We start from the raw sequence: 24,231 nt of genomic DNA on the forward strand, positions 1-24,231 counted from the left end.
TTGTAATATATTCAGGGGATCATTGTTCTATTGCTGTAAGGTTACCAAGTTTCCAGTGCCCATAAAGGTTTGACTAAATGGGTCAAACCTCTCTACTGTGAATTTCTATCTCTATAATGGTTACAAAAGTAGTCTTTTTAGAATACCTGGTTTTTGTAACAAACTTTGAAATCCAAACTAAGGGTGGAAAGGAGATTTTTTTCACTGCTTCCAGAAATGCTTTACAGGAAAAAAATAAAAGAATGAGGCATTATTTCTAAATTTTAAAGTGATTTATGGGAAGTTTGGTTAGTTCAGAAATACCTAAGGTTATCCAGACAGTTACATCTATTAACCCTGTAGGTGATACAGGTTAACGGATTTTTAAAGATTACTTAGATCACTTTGGTTGCATCAATTAAGGGACTTGGTAGAATTTCAGCACTACCTTTTGAGAGTTAGTAGAAACACTTGATATCTCAATTATTACATAAGGTAGCAAGAAGAGATTCAAGATGGAGGGAATATGGAACAGTTTTGAATGTTGTCACAGTCAAGACCTAACTAACAGAGTCCTCACTGGAATACTGTGCTCAGCTTAGGAATGGATGTTTTTGTAGGACCCAGTAAATGGAATGATTGTTGGTTCTTTGTCTGGAACAGTTATTGGAGCAGCACCCTCGAGTGAAGACCATAACATTAGATGAACCTTTTCTCCCTCTCTTTCTCTCCCCTCTCCTCTTCTGTATCACTCTGCAGGGCGATGTTGGGCTCGCTATGGGTAAACTGTATGGAAATGACTTCAGCCAAACTACCATCTCTCGTTTTGAAGCCTTGAACCTCAGCTTTAAGAACATGTGCAAGTTAAAGCCACTTTTGGAGAAGTGGCTAAATGATGCAGGTGGGTGAATGTATAAAACATTTCCTCATTGTTCATTGAAATTGTATAGGAGGGATTGTTGTATTAATTGGGGTTTATATTTCTTATTACATTATTGGTACTACAGAACCTTGAAGCTCACAATCTTTGGAGGAGCAATATAAATTATGACTACATAAATCAGAGAGCTAATTCATTTAAGTAGGCTAGTAATTACAAGGTACATTATCAGCAATAATTTTTAGCTTTCGAATATTTCTTGTATTTGAGCCCAGGGTGAGAGACAGTTGAAGGAAGTTGAAGAGGGGACCTAGAGAATATTAAATTTAGTAAGTCAAAGACATATACTATATGATATCACTTATATGTAGAATCTAAAAGATAATACAAATGAGTCTATATACATTTAGAAACAGACTCAGACATAGAAACAAACTTACGGTTACCAAAATGGGAGAGGGAGGGAGGGACATATTAGGAGTATGAGTTTAATAAATGCAAACTACTAGTATACATAAAATAGATAAGCAACAAGGATCTGCTGTATTGCACAGGAAATTATATTCAGTATCTTATAATAGCCTATAATGGAATATAATCTGAAAAAATATATGTAACTGAATCACTTTGCTGTATGCGTGAAACTAACACAATATTGTAAATCAACTATACTTCAATTTTAAAAAAATGACCACCAATTTTATACACAAATTGAGCTGTTAGTTTTAACTTAATGTGTTTTGTGCTGAAGTTTCCCTTTGGAAATTTTGAATTTTGAGTCACGGAATCATAGACTATGAGAGCTATAAGAAACCCTAGAGATCCCCTAGACTATGGTTCTCATTGTAGATATGAACAAAATTCAGGTCTTTGGAAAAGGCAAACCTGTAACTCCCAACCTTGGACAGTCTGATTTCGTAGTTCTGGGTATGGCCTCAGCATCTGGAATCTTTCTGAGTTCCACAGGTGAGAACCACTGGTCTGCCCCCTCCATCTCATTTTATATAGAGAGTGGAAAGAAACTCAGAGATGTCTGTAACATGCTCAGGGTCATTAAACTGTTAAATGACAGAACCTTGTTTAAAGTTTAAATAGTTTAGAAATGTTTCATTATTTGTTTGGTTTGGGGGGAAGGGGAGGAATACCAGTGAAATAAAATGAGAGGTCATTTGCAAGATAAATGTTAAACATTTGACAATTTCCAAAAAGCTTTCTTTCTTTTATCCCTAGAGCTAATAAATAAATAAGCAAACAAAACCAAAACATAAGAGCACAACTCAGAAGAGGTAGAGCTGAGAGTAAGGATAGGAATAGTAAACTGCTTTCTCAGAAACGAATCAAAGAATAGCAATGACAGTATGGTCAACCATCCTGAGACAAAGAATGCCAATAAGAACAGCAGAAAGATCCATGGTAGTGAACAATATTTTAATGTAGGTTATGAAAACCTTTCATACTTGCTTTTAGCCTAAAATACTTTGGTCAGTTTTATTGTTGTTGTTAATACATGTATTGTGCGCATGAATCATGCTCAGCTGATTTGATTTATGTGTTTTCTTCTTTCTTACAGAGAACCTCTCATCTGATTCGGCTCTCTCCAGCCCAAGTGCCCTGAATTCTCCAGGGATGGGAATTGAGGGCTTGAACCGTAGGAGGAAGAAACGCACCAGCATAGAGACCAACATCCGTGTGGCCTTAGAGAAGAGTTTCTTGGAGGTTAGTGAGGTTTTTACTTTTCATATACATGGGATTGTCTGTATAATACTATTGTTAAGTGCCGTAGACCAGGCGTCCCCAAGAGGTCCCTGGTTCCCTGTTAGGAACCGGGCCGCACAGCAGGAGGTGAGTGGCGGTCGAGTGAGCAAAGCTTCACCTGCCGCTCCCCATCGTTTGCATCACCACCTGAGCCAGCCACACACACACACACACACACACACACACACACACACACACACACACACACACACACACACACACACACACACACACACACACACACACCCACACCTCCACCCCTGTCCGTGGAGAGATTGTCTTCCATGAAGCTGGTCCCTGGTGCCATAAAGGTTGGGAACCACTGCCGTAGACCATAAAATATGGACTTATAAGCTTCAGCCCTAATGGATGCTTATAAACGTATTGGAGACAATGAGAACAAGTAAGTTACTGAACATAAGGAAACAAAACCAGAGTGCTTCAGGGTTCAGGAGAGACCAGGCTTAGAGATCCATGTGAGCACTCAAAGTGGGAGAGGCAGGCAGCAGCTGTAGGATACATAGGAATTCCACAGGTAGGGAGAGGTGGGGGGAAAGCGCTTCAAGCAGAGGCATCCAGAGAGAAAAGCCATGACATGCATCAGGGGAAACAAAAGTAGTTTGGTTTGGCTAAACTGTAGTGTTTGGAACCAGAACCCTGAAGGCCTTGATGAGCTATAGAGTTCAAGTTATTTCAACAGGTCTTTGGTGTGGTTTTTTTTGTTTGTTTTTCTGGTACCAGAGAATATCACAATCAAAGCTTCCAACAAAATTTTGACTTCTCTAATTCAGAAAAGCCTTGAGCACCATGGAAGGAGCGTTGAAACAGGAGTCTTTATCTGCTCTGCCACTTATGAACTGTGTGATTGGTCAAGTTACGTGGTTTCCTAAGCTGAAGTCCCTTTATCTGTAAAATAACTGCCTTTCATGCCCCGCAGGCTTATGGCCTGCCTCACATTGTCCAAGTGAGGTTATGTGCATGAAGCACTGGGGAAGTTCCTAAATTCCCACTAATAAATAAGGTATTGGTTTCATTCACGATTAATTGCCCTTAAAATAAAAAATATATAAATATTCAATAATAACTTATTCTAAGTTAATATGACTGCATTTAATGAATACATGTTCATTAGAATGTGTCTATAGAAGTTCTTTGTTGAAAGTGGAATAATATGGCCTTGTATATCCCAATTTCATTCTCTTATTGTTCCTCCTCCCCATTTGTTTATTCATTTAATGACATGGTTATGTCAGTAGTTCAAAAAGTTTTTCCAAAAGGTGATTTATTTTTTCCCTCTTCAGAATCAAAAGCCTACCTCGGAAGAGATCACCATGATTGCTGATCAACTTAATATGGAAAAAGAGGTGATACGTGTTTGGTTTTGTAACCGCCGCCAGAAAGAAAAAAGAATCAACCCACCGAGCAGTGGTGGGACCAGCAGCTCACCTATCAAAGCAATTTTCCCCAGCCCGACCTCACTGGTAAGGATGAAAAATAGGGAGGCATGCTCAAGGGTTAATTTTTACAATTTTACAAATACCCTATCAAATGAATTTATTTCATTATAGGAATTTATTGTGTATATTCATGTTGAGTAAAGATATATAAATTTATATTTTAAATGTTACAAAAGTAATTAAATGTCATTATTAACCCAAGAACTTACTGATCTTTCTTTTTTAAAGGGAACAGTTTTAATCCTTTCCTGTTTCTCTGCAGTTCTATTATTCTCTTCTCTGATGTAGTTTATTAGGTTACTCTGTAACTGGGAGTAAATTTGTGGCAAATTCCAGTTATCTAAAAAAATCTTTAGTTGCACTTTATTCATGTTGGGTTCTAAAGCCCAATTTATTAAACTTACACATACATGATTAAGTGACAGTAAATTCCCAGATAACCTTTAGCTCTGAACTTGTATTAAAACAATTGTCTCAGATTTTCACAAACATGTAGGCCTTTTATTTATAACCTCACTGAGTAAAGTATTGCTAGACTGAAGGAACATATAGTGGTCATGTGACTCCCTTGATCTTTAGGACAACTGTAAATATGATGCCACATTTCCAACCAGGATTCCAAAGATGGGAATATTGTTGAGTTTGCATTTCTGATACTTTCTTGTTAATTGATTTTTAATTTATTTGAATATTATTCTATACTGGCAGGCTTTTCAAACTAAGGTCATCATTAATAGCACTTACTAGTTTATCAAGTGAAGCCTATGGTTGTTAAATGGTGAGGCTTTAATCATAAAGTTCATGAGATAGTAGTTATGAAAAAGATAGTCATTAGGTACAGTTTTGTTTTATGGAGGTGACTATTTTGTGTTTGGGATTTATTCTAGAAGGAGGGAAGGATAGAAGGAAGGCAGTGTTTCTTACAAAAATGTAGAAATATTTATCTTATTTCAAAAACAAACTGTCAGTTTTTAAAAATTTGTTTTACATTCTTTCCTTAATATCATTTCATTAAAAACAAAACCAAGACAGTCTTGTCCCCACATAGTTGAAAACAGAAGCAATACAAGAACCCCAGATCCCATGATCTCCTTGAATAGTTTTCTTGTTTAGATTAAGTTTATAACTGGTGTAATATTTCTGTCTTGCTAAACACTATTGAAATATGGAAATTTGTTTTTATTAATTTCTTTTTAAAACTTGGGCAAAGCCATTAGTAACATCAGTGAAAAACCATCTATTCAAAAGGAACCTTTCAACATAAGCCAGTTTTCTCAATTCCAAGATCAAAGAGTAATTAATAAAATCACTTCTTTTTAGGCCCTTTTATTTTATTCTATTGTATCTGGAATTTTAAAAATTTTATAGGAAAAATAAATCTACAATATGGACTTAAATTTTTTAATTTTGATTTTTAAATGCTTCTGCATATTTTCACTTCTGACCTCTAGGTGGCAACCACGCCAAGCCTTGTGACAAGCAGCGCAGCAACTACCCTCACAGTCAATCCAGTCCTTCCTTTAACCAGTGCTGCGGTAACTAATCTCTCTGTTACAGGTAAGCAGCAGCCAGGCGGTGCAGCTGTTAGGCAAATGATAGGCCCATGCTAAGTTTCTATGAGAATCTGCCATTAAGTTGTAAATTAAGGTTTTAACTAAAAATATGTATTGCTTTTTTTAAGAAAGTTATATATGAAAACCTGAACTCTAAAAAGAAATCAGGCATAATACATTTTTCCAGAAAGAATACTTTCACATAAAGATTTTATCTTTTTTCTTTCCTGCATTAGTCTGTCTTCTACGTTGCTTCCTGAGTTACTTTTTTTTTTTTTTTTTGGCCGCACTGCATGGCATGCAGGATCTTAGTTCCCCATCCAGGGATCGAACTCACACCCCCTGCAGTAGAAGCATGCAGTCTTAACCACTGGATCACCAGGGAAGTCCCAGAGTTACTTTTTTTCAATTAACTCCTCCTCTCCTTAAAAACATTTAATAGCTGCAGGTTTTTGCAATCAGGAAAACATCCAAATGTATCATGAATTCATAGACTGTATCCAGCCTGGACCTTATCTTTCACTAGTCTTTTCTCCATCCCATCCTCAACACAAAAGAGGATTCCTACTACCTTTGTAAACATGCCCATAGTGTAAAATGTTGTCCATCCCAGCCTCCACTTCTTTCTGTTAGTGATGAAACTACTCCAGCTTAGATATCAATTCTTCTTGGATATACTCTTCAGCTTCTTCAGGAAACTATTTGTTTCTACCTGCCTATATTATAAACAATTATATTTTATACTTCTCTCTTTTCCAGTAGACCTTGTACTTCTCAAAAGATCTGAATATTCCTTTTGAAATATCAGTGCTTGGCACATTCACAATAAAATGAATAAATAAATGTTTTCCCTTTACGTGGCACATTTTCCAGATACATCTAAAATAAATTAGTGTTGTCATCAGAAGTTATCTAGTGATACATAAAGCAGAAGACATTCTGTAATTATTCACCAGGTTGATATATGCTAGTAAATCATTGGACAGATTTTTGATCTTTCATATTCAAGCTTAAATTTAACCTAGAGTTGGGGAATTTGGTTTTTTTCACTCATATTTTAAGTGACCTAACCATGATATAAAAATTGAATAAATGGCTTTATGTAGTTACTAAATTTCTAAGTCATTAGAAATTTTCATAATATTGTTTTTTTATTCAGAACAGTACTTTTGACCTCTTTTGGGTCTTTGACCTCTTTGAAACTTTGGTGACAGCTATAAACTCTTCCCCTCACAAAGTAGACATACCTACAATTTTTAGTAAGATTACAAGGAGGTTTATAAATCACAAACCTCATCAGTCCCCACCTTACCAAGCCTTGCCATTTCTGGATGCCTTAGAGGCAAATTAAAAACCTCTGTTCAAGAGTGTATAGTATTCAGCACCTCAGCTTAAAAAGCAAACTGTTGGTGATTGGTTGCCGCTGTGTTGGGCACCAGGAACATGAAATTCCTATCTTTGAGGAACTTACTGTCTACCCTGACTGCCACTGGCTGGTAAATTGTGTACTTTACCTTCCAAACAAATCATAAGTCATATTACATTAGGTTTAAAGATACCCATCTTTTGCCAAAAAATTCCTAATGGTTCAGGCATTAAGAGCAATAGCTTTGCAGATTTCTTAAAAAATGGCACAAATCTGAGGCAGAAGGTAATTTTAAGAAGATATACATGCTCAAAACTAGCTAAAATTTTTTTTATTTTTTGGTGATCTTAACTGCCTAGTCAGATTTTGTTAAACTCAATTACTTGGCCCATTTATTTAGATTTAATTATGACAGTTTTCTGAAATGTTAGTAACTTTTGGAATGAAATTTTTCTTTAATCATTAAAATATTTAACATAGGAAATTCAAATAGGAAAGACACAATCACCGTGAGTACTATTTTTATTTTGTCTTTATATCTGTTTTTATATGTACATAGATGTACAATTCTAATAGTATTTATACTGTATCCTTTATTTTTAGCTTAACATCTAATAATAAGTATCTTCCTCTGTTATTATAGTTTTTACTTTTCTACTCTTGCCCTTATATCAAATGGTTGTACTGTAATTTCATAACCATTTCCATATGTTACCATCATGGGTAAGTTCAACCGAGGGTGACCAACTCTTCCAGTTTGAGCCCTGCAAATATTACATCCCAGGAAACCTCTCAATCTCTAAGCCACGTAACTGGTCTTGCTTGTTCGCTATTGTATTCCTCGTGTCCAGCACACTACGTAGAGTGTAAGATACCCAGTAATTATTAAATGAATGAAGTTTTCACTGTTATAAATAATGCTATAATGAACACCTTCGTACATAGAGCTTTTTCTTAAATTTTTTATTTTAACATAATTTCAGACTTACAGAAAAGTTATAAGAATAGTTCAGAGAAATCCTAAATCTCTTCCTCACATTCTCCAAATATTAAAATCTTACTATGTTTGCTTTCTCCTTTTTCTCTTTGTGTTTCTGTATGTGATTTTTTTTCTGAACTGTTGTAAGAGCAAGTTACAGATAAGCCCTTTTCCCCTGAATACTTTACTGTCTATTTTTTAATAAACAAGAAATATAGGGGAAAAGGAAAAGTTCATCCTTACAGTTGAAAGCCAACTAATAAATGTAGAAGAAATGATGGAATTATATGAGTAATAACAGTTCCAGGCTATCTGTATCAATATGGACTCAGAAATCATTCTGTATTCAGTAGGTTAGAATCCTACTATCACTTTTTATGGTAGTATTCAGATTGTCCCAGATTTAGCCAATGGGAACTACTTCAAGGTGGCTCCTGTGCCCTTTTGACATGTCCCTAGCATTCTTTGAGTGCTTCCTTATTTTTTAGCACACAAGATGTTCAGCTTCATCTTAAAGTTTCTCTGCCTCTGGCCTAGAATCAGCCTCCTTCAAATCCATGAGCTCATACTGATATCTCCAATTCCAATCCAATATCCTGTAGTTCGTTCTTTTCTATCCTAACCTCTTTCCATATTTTAACTCCCTTCTCAGTGACAATGTGTAACCTGGCTCCCATTATCAACAATAACAAGTTACTTAACTGTTCAATCCTATAGTGAAAAGAAAGTGGTTTCAAAATTGCTAACCCATGCCTCTGAAAAGAAAAGACCTACTAATTCAGTTCAATTTAGAGTTCTCGTCTTAAGCCTAAAGGCATAAAGCCCAAATACTGTGTTCAAAAGTTATTTTGGTTAGTTCTTTTTATATCCTCTTCAGCGTAGTAACATTATTCATTTGAAATTCAGGTCAGTTTATTTGTTTTGTTTGTATTCAGTGTTAGTGTTTCTCCTCCTATCCTTGTGATTTTTTTAAGAATATGAGATATTAACATGGTTTTAAAAGGTAAGACTATACAAAAAGTTCTCCTCAGAAAAATGTCGTTCCCTTCTATCATAATTCTCTGTATCCTTTCCATCCCATTCCTATCTATGCCCTTCCTGTGTTTCTTTTGAACTATTGAGGAGAGATTTTTTTCTTTTTTAATTTACCCTTGTTTGTTACTTTAAAGGTATCATATTTAGGTGATCATCTGCACTTCAGTTTTTTCACTTAACAAAGTATCCTGACAATCACTCCACATTAGTTCATAGAAATCTTAATTATTCTGTTTCATTGTTGTAGACTATTATGTGGATGTACTACAGTTTATTTAATCCCATTCCTGTTGTATGGACATTGAGTTTGTTTCTAGTATTTTGTAATTATAGACTATGCTTTAGGAATAACCTTGTGGATATGTATTTTTGTACTGTTGGAAATGTGTCTTGAGGGTAAATTTCGAGAAGTAGAATTGCTGGGTCAAAAGGTACACACCTATGTGTTGTTGGATACTGTTGTTTTGTTGGATACTATCGAATTGCCTTCCAAAAAGATAGTACTTATTTTCATTCCCACTAACAATACATGAGAGGGCCAGTTTCCCCATAGCCTCCACAACAGAATGTTACACTTTTTAATTTTTACCAACCTAGTATGTTAGAAATTGTATCTCAATGTACTTTAAATTTCAATTTTCTAATCGTGTGAAGTTGAACATCACTTCATATACTTCAGGGCTATTTTTCATCGCTTAGAACAGTGAAATAGGTTTTGTTTCACCTTGATTGATAAATATTGCATAGACTAGAAATTCCAGCTGAGGGAAGTGGTAAGAGCAGACACTGTTGTCTTCTTTCCAAGCATATTAGTTTTCTGTTGGTGTGTAACAAATTACCACAAACTTAGTGGCCTAAACCAATATTCATTTACTATCCCACAGTTCTGTAGGCTGGAAGTTTAGGCATGGGTTAGAGCTGGGTCCTCTACTCAGGGACTTACCAGGCTGAAATCAAGATGTTGGCTGGGGCTGTGACCTCATATGACACCCAAGATCTTCCAAGTTCATTAGTTGGCAGAATTCTGTTCCTTGTGGTTATAGGACTGAAGTCCCCATTTTTTTCTGCTGGCTGTCAGCTAGATCACTCTCAGCTCCTACAGGCTAACCCCAAGTCCTAGCCTCATGACCTTCTCATGACATGGCAGCTTCTTCAAAGGCAACATGAGACTCTCTCTCCAGTCGGCTGCTATGGAGGGTCTTATGCAATATAAGGTAGTCAGTCCTCTCGCCTTTGTCATATGATAGAACCCAATTAAAGGAGTGGCTACCACATCTCCCGTCGTATTCACAGATCTGCCTATACTCAAGAGAAGGGGATTACACATCTGGATTTTGATGTCTTCCTTTAAAGAGTTTTTGAGTTTGCTTTGGCAGACAGATAGGTTACTACAGATCAGCTTGATCCTTTCAAGGCTTATTTTTTAAGCTTTATTAGATTGGCCCTAGAGTAGCCTTCACTAGTTTAAGGTGTGACTCTTCTGGGGTCTCTAATAAATGCCCAGATATTCAATAGTCTCTACTGTCTGTGTAGCTGGAACTGGACTATCTCCCTGTCCTGCATGAATTCCAAGGATCATTCAGTTTACAGCCTCCCTGCCTGGACTCATGGGGTTTCCCTGTGCGTGTGCAATTTAGTATTCAACCAAAGATTCTAGGAAACCCCTATGCACATTTCTAGAGTTCTTTCTCTATTAGTTTCTTCCTTTCCAGTACTCTCTCCTGCAAATTCCAGCCATTTCAGCATCCAGCGGTGGTCTTTGTCTCCTCAAATGATTGAAATTGCTGCGTTCTACTTAGTTTCCTCTTCTGGTGCAGCAGTTTAGAAAGTGCTTCCAAGTAAAGTCCAGGTGATTATAGGGCTCACATCATTTGTTTCCTTTTCTTCAGGGATCACAGCCCTGTGCTGCCTATTTTCTCATATCTAAAACATTTTCTCATATATTTCTCTATTCTTATTATAGTGTAAGGGTAAGTTTGCTATCATTTACTCTTATGGTCAAAGGCAGAAGTCTCTAAAAATGTTAAATTAATGATCAGCACTTATAGGTATAGATGATCTTGTTTGCAAAGCAGAAGTAGAAACACAGACGTAGAGAACAAATGTATGGATACCAAGGGGGAAGGAAGGGGGCAATATGAATTGGGAGAGTGGGATTGACATATATACACTACTGATACTATGTATAAAATAGGTAACTAACGAGAACCTATGTGTGTATAGCACAGAGAACTCTCCTCCATGCTCTATGGTGACCTAAATGAGAAGGAAATCCGAAAAGGATGGGATATGTGTATACATATAGCTGATTCACTTTGTTGTACAGTGGAAACTAACACAACATTGTAAAGCAACTATACTCCAATAAAATTTTTTAAAATAAATTTAAAAAAATAAAATAATTTATGTACACACAAAAAGTAAGTTGCAAAATGAAAAATGTTTAGATCAGAAGCAAATAAGTTTCAACACTTGAAAAATCTAAATTAAGAGAAAAAAATAATCAGCCTTTATAATTGTAACAGACAAAGTCTAAGGTGGCCCTCCCCCACCATGGTGTCTACCTCCTAGTGTTCAAGCCTTTGTGTAATCCTTTCCCCTTGAGTGTGGGCTGAGCCTTTAGTTTGCTTCTCATCAATAAAATGTGGCAAAGGTGATAGGATGTCACTCCATGATTATATTACATTTTGTAAGACTCCGTCTTGTTCCCAGACTTACTCTAGAGACCCTCCTCACCAGTTTGATGAAGTAAGAAATAAACAACCATGTTAGGAAGCTCACAAATCAGGGTACTGAGGATGACCTCTAGGCGCTGAGGGTGGCCTTCAGCCAACAGCCAAAAAGAAGCTGGGCACTTAGTCTAGAGCAGCAAGCAGATTCTGCCGAATGATTTCTGCCAGCAACCCAAGTGAGCCTGGCAACATATTCTTCCCCAGTCATGCTTCCAGACTGGAACTGTCTGGCTGACCCCTTGATTGTGGCCTTGCAGAGCACCAGCTAGGCTGTGCCTGCACACCTGACCCACAGAAACTGTGAGATAGTAAATGTGTGGGTTTTTTTTTTTTTCTTTTTATTTATTTTTTAAATAGATCTTTATTGGAGTGTAATTGCTTCACAATACTGTGTTAGTTTCTGTTGTACAACAAAGTTGAATCAATTGTTTTACGCTGCTAAATTTGTAGTACTTTGTTAAATAGCGATAGAAAATGAGTACAATAATATTACATTTGTATAAATATCGTTCAGGGACAGCTCATATGATTAGGGTGAAAAATGTAATCTTATGACACTTAAACCTTGCTCCTTGAAAGAGAAGGTTAAAGAGTCAGTGTCAAATGGATTTTCTTTTCTTCCTCTTGTCAGCAGTTGCTGAAAATCATGCCTCATTTTAATTTTTTTCCTATTTGGACCATAAGTTTCTTATTATAGCCTCTTTTCCTCTGACATTTCTATGTTGCTTTTTTTTTTTTTCAGTTGACAGAAGTAGCATATTCTTTCACTCATATTATTTATGAAAGACATCCAGTATCTTGATCATACAGCTTATCTAATGCAATCTACTTTCTTCCTGAAGACTTTCTCCTTGGAATCCCTGTAATTGCTTATTTTAACTTCTTTTCACTGTGTTCCTGAGTTAGATCCAATATTTCTGAGAGCCCATGTCTCCCTCTACCTTTTTCTTTTTTTTTTTTCCCCTCTACCTTTGATTCCTTTTTGTTTTGCCTGGTGCACACTCTCAAGTAATTTTTTTCTTTATTTGGAAAGATTATGTGGGAGGGAAAATTTCCAAGTACATGCATATCTGAAAAGTATTTTGCCCTCACAGTATTTGTAGTTTGTACAGTAATAGAATTTTAGGTACAAAATTACTTTTCCTTTGAACTTAGAAGGTATTGCTCTGTTGTATTTTAGCATCCAGTGTTGCCAATGAAAAGTCTGATTTCAGTCTAACTCCGATTTGTTGATCATTTGTTTTTCCCTCTGTAAACTTTAAGGATCTTGTTATCCTTTGAGTTCTGAAATTTCACTAGAAGGTATCAAGGCATGGGCCTTTTAAATTTCTCCTCCTTGGCCTTCAGTGGGCGTTTTCAATTTGAATTAATGTCTTTCTTTAACTCTGGTAATTTGTCTTTCTTCCTTATTTCTGGAACATATTTTAAACAGACTTTAAACTCTCTAAATTGGCCCTATATATCTCTAACTTTTCTCTTGTGTTTTTCATTTTTTAACTTTTTATACTTCATTCTTGGAAATATATCCTGAATTTTATCTAACTGTTCCTGTGTTCTCATTTTTTATTGTTGTCATTTGTATGTTTTTCCAGAATCATATTTTTAATTTCTAAGAATGTTTCTTTGTTCTGATTCCACCTTTTTATAGCAATCTATTTTTAATTTGTAGATACAGTACAAATTAGAATTTTATTTAAGTTGCTTCTTCTGGCCTCAATTCTGCTTATTTATTTTGTTCCATTTCTTTTGTGCTGTGGATTTTTTCATTGTCTGTTAATTTTTGATTATTTAGTCATACCGATGAATGCAAGGCCTTAGTACTTAATATCAGTAGCTTGTAAGATTTTTTCTGCCCTTGTGTAGCTTCTGTTACTCAGCATCCTTTCCCCTGATTGGAAGGGAGCTATGAGCTGTGAACGTGGGGAGAGAACTGCCAGACTTTGCTCAGGGCCTGTGGGTGGAAAGCAGACAGGCAGACCAGGCTCTACCCTACACCTTCCTCAAATGAGAGGGATGCCAGCACTTACACTAAAGTTCGTAACCTTCCATACTCAGATTTTTATTTTCTTTGAAGAGTAGTAGGTGACATTAGTTAATGCTTAGGTGATAAGTCTGGTGGGGGGAGGAAAAGTCCCACTGACAGAGCTGGTGTGTGAAGTCTGGTCACCCTGTTCTCTGCCCTTGTTTCCTACTCCTGCCTCAGTACTGACAACGCGGAGCTTGAAATCCCCTCAGGGCTCCACTGGGGTAAATAACTCCCACCTCTATCGTAGTCTTCTACTGTGCCCTTCTGGACTATGGTTGGTTTCTCTACCACCCAATTTTAACCTCTTTCTCACTTCTGCAAATATATCAAATTTTCAAGTTCTCTGAAATCTCACTCCCAGAGCTGTCACTCCCTTTTTTATTACTTTACCATCTTTTGGGATAGCATTTTAGAAATGAAGGAATAAACATACCCTTAGTCTGCCCTCTTCTAAGAGAAATGTTGTGTGATTGCCATGGTCATTTTTATTTTCCCAGTATCTATCATAGTGCTTGGTACATAATAGGTCCTTGGTAAAACTTTTCCCTTTTTTAATTTTTTTAAATCTTTTTTTATTATAGTATAGTTGATTTACAACGTTGTGCCAATCTGCTGTACAGCAAAGTGACTCAGTTATACACATAGAGACATGCTTTTTTTTTTTTGGCGGTACGCGGGCCTCTCACTGTTGTGGCCTCTCCCGTTGCGGAGTACAGGCTCCAGATGCGCAGGCTCAGCGGCCATGGCTCACGGGCCCAGCCGCTCCGCGGCATGTGGGAATCTTCCTGGACCGGGGCACGAACCCGTGTCCCCTGCATCGGCAGGTGGACTCTCAACCACTGCGCCACCAGGGAAGCCCGAGACATGCTTTTTTTATATTCTTTTTCATTATGGTTTATCACAGGATATTCAGTATAGTTCCCTGTGCTCTACATTAGGACCTTGTTGTTTATCCATCCTAAATGTAATAGTTTGCATCTACCAACCCCAAACTCCCAGTCTATTCCTCTCCCTCCCCCCTCCCCCTCAGCAACCACAAGTCTGTTCTCTGTGTCTATGAGTCAGTTTCTGTTCTGTAGATAGGTTCATTTGTGCCAAATTTTAGATTCCACATATAAGTGATATCATATGGTATTTGTCTTTCTCTTTCTGACTTACTTCACTTAGTATGGTAATTTCTGGTTACATCTATGTTGCTGCACATGGCGTTATTTCATTCTTTTTTATGGCTGAGTAGTATTCTATTGTGTATATGTACCACATCTTCTTTATCCAGTAATCTGTCAATGGACATTTAGGTTGTTTCCATGTTTTAGCTATTGTGAACAGTGCTGCTATCTATGAACACAGGGGTGCATGTATCTTTTTTTTTTTTTGGCTGCGTTGGATCCTTGTTGCTGCACGCGGGCTCTCTAGTTGCAGTGAGCAGGGGCCACTCCTCATTGCGGTGCGCAGGCTTCTCATTGCGGTGGCCTCTCTTGTTGTGGATCATGGGCTCTAGGTGTGCGGGCCTCAAGTTGTGGAACGCGGGCTCAGTAGTTGTGGCTCATGGACTCTAGAGCGCAGGCTCAGCAGCCATGGTGCACAGGCTTAGTTGCTTCGCGGCATGCAGGATCCTCCCCGACCTGGGCTCGAACCCATGTCCCCGCATTGGCAGGCAGACTCCCAACCACTGCGCCACCAGGGAAGCCTATGTATCTTTTTGAATTATAGTTTTCTCTAGGTATATTCCCAGGAGTGGATTGCTGGATCATATGGTATTTTAGTTTTCTGAGGAACCTCCATACTGTTTTCCATAGTGGCTGTACCTGGTAAACTTTTCTACGATAGAAAATGAATGATCAAGACTGTACTGCTCCAGAAAGATATGTATTCTTCTGTGTCTTAAGAACTTGCAAAAATTCCACAGCCTTTAATAATCTCAACTAGGGCTTCCCTGGTGGCGCAGTGGTTGAGAGTCCGCCTGCCAGTGCAGGGGACGCAGGTTCGTGCCCTGGTCCGAGAGGATCCCACATGCCGTGGAGCGGCTGGGCCCGTGAGCCATGGCCACTGAGCCTGCGCGTCCGGAGCCTGTGCTCCGCAACGGGAGAGGCCACGACAGTGAGATGCCCGCGTACCGCAAAAAAAAAAAAAAAAAAAAAAACTCAACTAAACAAGCTCTGCCTCCAGTTCTTTTTCCAAAGTAGTGTTTCACAATGAACTGTATGCAATCCCATAACCATTATCAGTCTCTCCCCATTCACTTCTCCCCTTACTTACTCTGTCTGTATGAATCTACCTGTCTCAGACATTTCATATAAATGGAATCATGTAATATATGACCCTCTGTGTCCGGCTTCTTACATTTAGCATATTTCCAAGGTTTATCCATGTTGCAGAGTATATTGGAACTTCATTCCTTTTAATAGTTGAGTGATATTTCATTCCATGGATATACCATACTTTGTTTATTATTCCGGAGTTGATGGACATTTGAGTTGCTTCCAGTTTGGGGCCATTTTGAATACTGTTGCTATGAGTATGCATGTATCAATACAAGTTTGTTTGTTTTTTTGTATCTTTATTGGAGTATAATTGCTTTACAGTGTTGTGTTAGTTTCTGCTGTACAACAAAGTGAATCAGCTATACATATACATATATCCCCATATCCCCTCCCTCTGGAGCCTCCCTCCCACCCTCCCTATCCCACCCTCTAGGTCATCACAAAGCTCAATACAAGTTTTTATGTGGTTATTTGTTTTCAGTTCTCTTGGGTATATATTTAAGAATGGAATTGCTACCTCATGCAGCATTCTGGAATATTATGAACAAGTTTTTGCCCCCCAAAATTAGGCAACTTAGGTGAAATGGACAAATTCTGAGACTCAAATTACCAAAACTGACTCAGAAAGAAATAGAAAACCTTTAAAAGACCTAAAACAAGTAAAGTAAGTGAATCAAAAAGAAATGCCTGGACTCAGAGGGCTTTAGCAGTGAACTCTTATCAGATATTTCACAAAGAAATAAGAATTAACCTTAGCAGTCTCTTCCAGAAGATAGAGGAGGAGGAACAACTCATTGTATGAAGTCAATATTACCTTGATTCTAAAGCCAGACAAAGTTATCACAAGAAAAAGATTATGAACCCATATCCCTCATGAAAATGTACACAAAAATCCTCAACAAAATCTTAGCAAATCAAATCCAGCAACATATAAAAAAGATTATACATTATGACCAAGGGATTATCCCAGGAATGTAAAGTTGATTTAATAACTGAACATAAATTAATGTAGTACACCAGAGTAATAGAAGAAAGGACCAAAACCTCATGATCATCTCACTAGATATAGAAAAAGCATTTGACAAAATCCAACACCCATTCATGATAAAAACCTGGAATAGAAGGGGACTTCCTAACCTGATAAAGAGCATCTACTAAAAAGCCTCCAGGTAACAGCATACTAAATGGAGAAAGACTGAATGCTTTCCCCCCACTAAGATTGGGAATAAAGCAAGAATGTTTGCTCTAGCAGACTTCTAATTAGCATTGTAGTAGAGGTTATAGTCAACTTAATAATGGAAAAAAATTTTAAACATCCAGTTTGGAAGGGGAGAAGTTAAAACTGTCTTTGTTTTCATTATCCTATATGTATAAAATTCTCAAGGAATTCACACACCCAAAAGCCTACTAGAACTAGTAATGAATTCAGTGTTGTTGCAAGATACAAAATAAATATACTCTCTCAAACTCTCTAGAAAAATGAATGGAGAGATATTCCATTTGTAAATCATATATCTGATAAAGGAATTATATCTAGAACATATAAAGAATTCTTAAAATTCAATAGTAAGAATACAGGCAACTTAGTATTGTAAAGGGGCAAAAGATTTTAATATACATTATACCAAAGAAGATATAGGAATGACTAATAAGCACATGAAAAGATGTTCAACATTATTGCTCAGCAGAGTGCTGTCACTGTATAGCTACAGAGATGACTACTGCAGAATCTTGTTTTAATCATAAAGAAAAATCATTACATTGTTCAAACAGACAGAAGCTTATACTATAAAATGTTGTACATTCATAGTAATTTTAAATTACCTTTATGTTCTAAGAAGCTGTCCTACATAGGAGCTTTGTAGGTTTTTCATGTGTAACATATTATAAATTTATCTTTTGAATATAATAAATGTTTTCATATAAAAAAATAAAATAAAATCATAATGAGATACTACTTCATACTCAATAGAATGGCTATAATCAAGAAGACCAAAAATAATAAGTCTTGGCAAGGATGTGGAGAAACTGAAACCTTCATGCTTCGCTGGTGGGAATGTAAAATGATACAGCCACTTTGGAAGACACTTCGGCATTGTCTTTAAACTTTACACATAAAATTACCATCCCACCCGACATTTCCCCCAAGAGAAATGAAAACATTTCCACAAAAACTTTTACACAAATTATCATAACAGCATTATTCATAATAATCAAAAACTGGAGAGACTTCCCTGGTGGTGCAGTGGTTAAGAATCCACCTGCCAATGCAGGGGACACCGGTTCGAGCCCTGGTCCAGGAAGATCCCACATGCCGTGGAGCAACTAAGCCCGTGCGCCACAACTACTGAGCCTGTGCTCTAGAGCCCATGAGCCACAGCTACTGAGCCCGTGCACCGCAACGGTACCACATGTACTGAGCTACCGCAACTACTGAAGCCCACGCACCTGGAGCCTGTGCTCCACAATAAGAGAAGCCACTGCAATGAGAAGCCCGTGCACCGCAACGAAGAGTAGCCCCCGCTCGCCGCAACTAGAGAAAGCCTGAACAATGAAGACCCAATACAGGCAAAAATTAATTATTTAATTAACTAATTAAAAAAAAAAAACCACAAAACTGGAAACAAGCCATTGCCCATCAATTGATGAATGAATTAAACACCATGTGGTCTATCCATGTAGTGTAACACTTTTCAGCCGGAAGGAAGTATTGGTTCATGCTACAACATGGATAAACCTTGAAAGCAGTATGCTAACTGAAGAAAGCTAGATGCAAAAGACTGCAAATTGTATGATTCCATTTATGTGACATGTCTGGGAAAGGTAAATCTACAGATACAAAAAGCAGGTGACTGGAGGCTGTAGGTGGGAACAGGTGTGACTGCAAATAGGCACAAGGGATCTTTTTTAGTCATACACTAGATTGGGGTGGTGGGTGTACCACTCTGTCAATATATTAAAAATCATTGAATTTTACACTTAAATTGGGTGAATTTTATGGCATACAGATTGTTCCTCACTAAATCTATTTTTTAAAAAGGATGAGGTGGGTGCTCACTTTGGCAGCACATATACTAAAATTGGAACGATACAGAGAAAAGGGTTGGCAGATACAAGCCAATGTAGGATAGATAAACAACAACAATTTACTGTCTAGCCCAGGGAACTATGTTCAATATCTTGTAATAAACTATAATGGAAAAGAATCTGGAAAAGAATATATATATATACACACACACACATACAACTAAGTCACTTTGCTGTACACCTGAAACTAACACAGTACTGTAAATCAACTATACTTCAATAATTACAAAAAAATTTTTTTCAATTAAAAAGGATGAGGTGGGAAACAGGAGGTTGTGCCACACACTATATTCTTGCACGTAACTTCCTACTAACCTTGTGAGGTGGTGATGGCGTCTAATTCTGTTGTTGAGGACGCGAAAGCTCAGCAGGCATCACTTCCCTGATCAAAGTTGCCCAAGTAATTAAGTTGCCAAGAATATAGATAAAAGATATATATTGATTAAGAGGTGATTCACTGGGAGAATTCATTTGAAAATCCCATTATTATACTCTAGTGCTCATATGACATTCATATTGAAGACACCTAGAATGTGGTTGGAGGATAACAACCAGAAAGAGCTACTTTGAATGGTTTCTGGAGTCATCATCTCTTAGCCCAGGTTAAATTCACTGATGAAATTAATGGGATTTTCTTTGTATATATGCGGGATTTTAAGAAAATGATGCCAAATGGTCTGAAAACGGCAGTGGAGAGTGAAGAAAAGGCTACTTTAAGCCTTTGACCTCAAGTTCATTTCAGAAGTTTGAAAAGAAAGTAGTGCCCGTAAGTGAAATCAGGTTAGATAAGCTGAAAAATTGGTCAAGAAAAGATTGAAATTATATTGAAATTTACTAGCGGTAGAAGAGAAATGAGAGAAGATATATACCTTTCTATAGAACAGGGGGCAGGTCTTAGGAAAAGAGTGTCAAAGTGAAAAAGTATGTATGAATCTGCCAAACATATAGGACCCAACACAGCATCAATAGCTCAGTGATATAAATTGGTCTGATAGATTTAGAACTGAATAATGAAACTATGATTAATAATATCCACAAAGATGTAATTGTACTTTGGAACAGCAGCAGTCAAGAGGGAATCATCTTATTTATATTTTTGAGAGGGACAGAAAAAGGAGTAAATCCTCCCTTTTCACTTAACAGTAAGAAAGATATGTTTACCTGATTAATTCAGAGACCACATAACCCTTTTGTGTAGCATGATAGGAGGTGGGAAAAGTAGAGTCAGTACTGAAATAGATGGTGTCTAATTTTCTCCCAGCTCTGCAATATGTGAAAGAAACATTTCCTTAACAGTTAAAATGAGAGATGAATTCTAGGTATTCTTAGTATAGACCAGAAGAAGGCTTCAAAATAGATTTTAAAAGAACAAAACTGCCTGAATTTTTAATACAACTATTATGAGAGAAGAGAATCTTCTACGCCTTAGCGTTAGATTTTATCACAAAGAAGGTTCTTTTACATAGATCTTTTTTCCAATATGCTTATAGGTTTGAAATACTTATTTTGATTGGTCTAGTTCTTCTTTCATCTCTGAAGTCTTTTATACCTCATAGAAGTATTATATTGAAAATTTATAGATGTTTTTGGTCTTTATCAGTTCTCTATCTTGAGAAAATACCACTTAGGTTCTGCTCTACACATATATGTGGTTGATTATATCCTAGAACATAGTGACTTTCGCTAAATGACGTTCCAGCTAGTTTAGGCAACCGGTTTTTTTGTATGTAGCATTTACTGATTACTGAAGTAAGAGGGCCTGTTCTGTACTTTGATGATGTTAGATAGCATCAAAATTACAGCTCATTGGGAATAGTTGGCATCTTCTTTATCTATCCTATGCCTTATCAGTTATTTCTGCTTTAGGCAAAGGGACTTGATATTCTTTTTTTTTTTTTTTTTGCGGTACGCGGGCCTCTCACCGTTGTGACCTCTCCCGTTGCGGAGCACAGGTTCCGCGGCCATGGCTCACGGGCCCAGCCATTTCGCGGCATGTGGGATCTTCCTGGACCGGGGCACGAACCCCTGTCCCCTGAATTGGCAGGCGGACTCTCAACCATTGTGCCACCAGGGAAGCCCGACTTGATATTCTTTAAGTAGCACTAGGCCTAACTTCTAGAGATATTTTAGACCTGTGCCATACAATATGGTAAGCACTAGCCTCATGGCTTTTATACATGTAAGATGTGGCTAGTTCAAATTGAGATTTCCTTTTCAAAGCTTAGTATGAAAAAAACTCATTAAATTTTTAAAATATTGATTTTATGTTGAAATATATTTGGAATATACTGGGTTAAATAGAGCATAATATTAAAACTAATTTCACCTCTTTCTTTTTACTATTTTCAATGGGACTACTAGAAAATTTAATTACATATGTACTGTATTTCTGTTGGACAATATTCATCTATAATAGTAAACCATTTCAGTGAATGTGTTTTAGCTGTCAGTGATATTTTTAATGTCAGTTAGTTATTTGTATTCAAATGTTTGTTCTCCTTACGACAAAAAGAAATTTTGGCATTTTGATTTTTTTTTAGGCCTCTCAAAGAACAATTTTCTAGATCTTCATTTTTCATACTAAATTTTATGAGAATCATAATATCATTGTATGTTTTTGTTTCCTCAAATAAGAAAATGTTGGGAATTCTCTGGTGGTCCAGTGGTTAGGACTTGGTGCTTTCACTGCTGGGGCCCCGGATTCAATCCCTGATTGGGGAACTAAGATCCCGCAAGGTGTGTGGCACGGCCAAAAAAAAAAGAAGAAGAAAATGTTTACCACAATAGACTTTTTGAGAGCTGATTTTCATTACCCAATAGCCACTTAAATTTTTTAATGCAAAGAAGGCATCTGACCCTTAGAATGGGAGAAGGTATTTGCAAACGAATCAACGGACAAAGGATTAATCTCCAAAATATATAAACAGTTCATGCAGCTCAATATTAAAAAAACAAATAACCCAATCCAAAAATGGGCAGAAGACCTAAACAGACATTTCTCCAAAGGAGATATACAGATGGCCAAGAAGCACATGAAAAGCTGCTCAACATCACTAATTATTAGAGAAATGCAAATCAAAATTACAATGAGGTACCACCTCACACCAGTTAGAATGGGCATCATCAGAAAATCTACAAACAACAAATGCTGGAGAGGGTGTGGAGAAAAGGGAACCCTCTTGCACTGTTGGTGGGAATGTAAATTGATACAGCCGCTAGGGAGAAGAGTATGGAGGTTCCTTAAAAAACTAAAAATAGAATTACCATATGATCCAGCAGTCCCACTACTGGGCATATACCCAGAGAAAACCATAATTCAAAAAGACACATGCACCCCAATGTTCATTGCAGCACTATTTACAATAGCCAGGTCATGGAAGCAACCTAAATGCCCATCGACAGATGAATGGGTAAAGAAGATGTGGTACATATATACAATGGAATATTACTCAGCCATAAAAAGGAATGAAATTGGGTCATTTGTTGAGACGTAGATGGATCTAGAGACTGTCATACAGAGTGAAGTAAGTCAGAAAGAGAAAAACAAATATCGTATATTAATGCATATATGTGGAACCTAGAAAAATGGTAGAGATGAACCGGTTTGCAGGGCAGAAATTGAGACACAGATGTAGAGAACAAACGTAGGAACACCAAGGGGGGAAAGCAGCGGCGGGGGTGGGGTGGGGTGTGATGAATTGGGCGATTGGGATTGACATGTACACACTGATGTGTATAAAATTGATGACTAATAAGAACCTGCTGTATAAAAAAAATTAGAGAAAACCTATTTATTAGGTTTATAGACATGTGTGCAATTAAAAAAAAAAAACACTACTGTTACCTTGGAAAAAAAAAGACTATACATTTTCCTGTAAGCACAGGTTTAGTCACATCCAAGTTTGGTATGTAATAGTTTTATTATCATTCAGTTCAAATTATTTTCTAACTCCAATTGTGATTTGTTTTTTGGGGGGTTACTTAGAAGTAGTGTATTTCATAACTTCTAGTTACTTTTTTGTTACTGATTTGTAGCTTAACTGCAAGTCAAGAAACACAGTTTGTATAATTTTAATACTTTGAAATTTGTTAAAATTTGCCTTATAGCACAGTATGGTCAGTTTTAAAAATGTTCCAAGCGTGCTTGAAAATAATTTGTAATTTAAAGTTTTGGAGTATAGTGACTATATATCTGCGTGTTGAATCAAATTTGCTGCTCACGTTATTTAAGTTTTTTATATCCTTACTAATTTTTTGGGGGGGGTGGTCTACTGGTTCTGAAAGAGTTATCCTCTATCAGTGAATGACAGCAGTATGTTAAATCTCCTATTATGATAGTGAATTTGTCTATTTTTTCCTTGTAGCTCTGTTGCTCTATATAATTTGAAGTTAAGTACATACAAATTTAAAACTTCCTGGTAAATTGGTCTTGTTGATATGAAGTGTCCTTTTTTATTTCTAGTAATGCTTTTGCTTTCAAGTCTACTGTATCTGTTATTATATAATTTCCTTTTAGTTTATATTTGCACAGTATATCTTTTCCAGTTCTTTTACTTTCAACCTTTTGTACCATTATGTTTTGTTTTTTAATAAACTTTTAAAAATTAAAAAAAAAAGGCATCTGGACATATGCCTTTAGTTATTTTCATACTGTTTCTGTACATGTTATTGACACTTATTTGAGAAAAATGTGTAACTTTTAATTTTTCTTGATTTCATTGCTTTGTTTTGATTTTTCTATAGAGACTACTAAGGAGATTTCTGAATGAAAATGCTTTTCAGAAGCTTGGATTTTTTTGCTTGTACATTTCTTCCCCAGAGCAGTTGTGTTCTGTAGTTAGAGCTTCTGTGTTTTTTTAATTTTTAATAGGAAATTGGAAATGGAAAGCTGTGTTCCCTGTTTGTTTTATGGTTACTTTATTGCTCTTGCCTCTTAAAGTAGGTTCATGGCTTTGGTTCTTAAAATGTTTGTTTTGTGGTTAATTTCCCTAGAAACACTAAACTCGGTTAATAAAAAAGGACATGTTTAGAGGTTACTGGATGGTAAATTAATTATTCAGTTGATTCTAGATTATGGTTGAATAAAGCAGCCATTCTTCCAAAAACATTTACAGAAGG

The 24,231-nt window shown here is 36.7% G+C and overlaps 1 protein-coding gene across 2 annotated transcripts in view; it reads left to right on the plus strand.

Moving 5' to 3' along the window:
- POU2F1 (POU class 2 homeobox 1) overlaps positions 1-24,231 on the plus strand; it is a gene marked incomplete at its 5' end in the record, with an annotated part of 173,525 nt that overhangs the window by 144,654 nt on the left and 4,640 nt on the right. For both annotated transcript variants that reach the window (XM_082649327.1, XM_082649328.1), the window contains 4 exons: positions 739-880; positions 2,430-2,575; positions 3,916-4,095; positions 5,523-5,628. In XM_082649327.1, the coding sequence (XP_082505453.1) occupies positions 739-880; positions 2,430-2,575; positions 3,916-4,095; positions 5,523-5,628 (574 nt within the window). The remainder of the gene's footprint in view (positions 1-738; positions 881-2,429; positions 2,576-3,915; positions 4,096-5,522; positions 5,629-24,231) is intronic.

The sequence above is a fragment of the Grampus griseus genome (assembly GCF_964374135.1).
Source record: "Grampus griseus genome assembly, chromosome: 1".
Classification (NCBI taxonomy): Eukaryota; Metazoa; Chordata; class Mammalia; order Artiodactyla; family Delphinidae; genus Grampus; species Grampus griseus.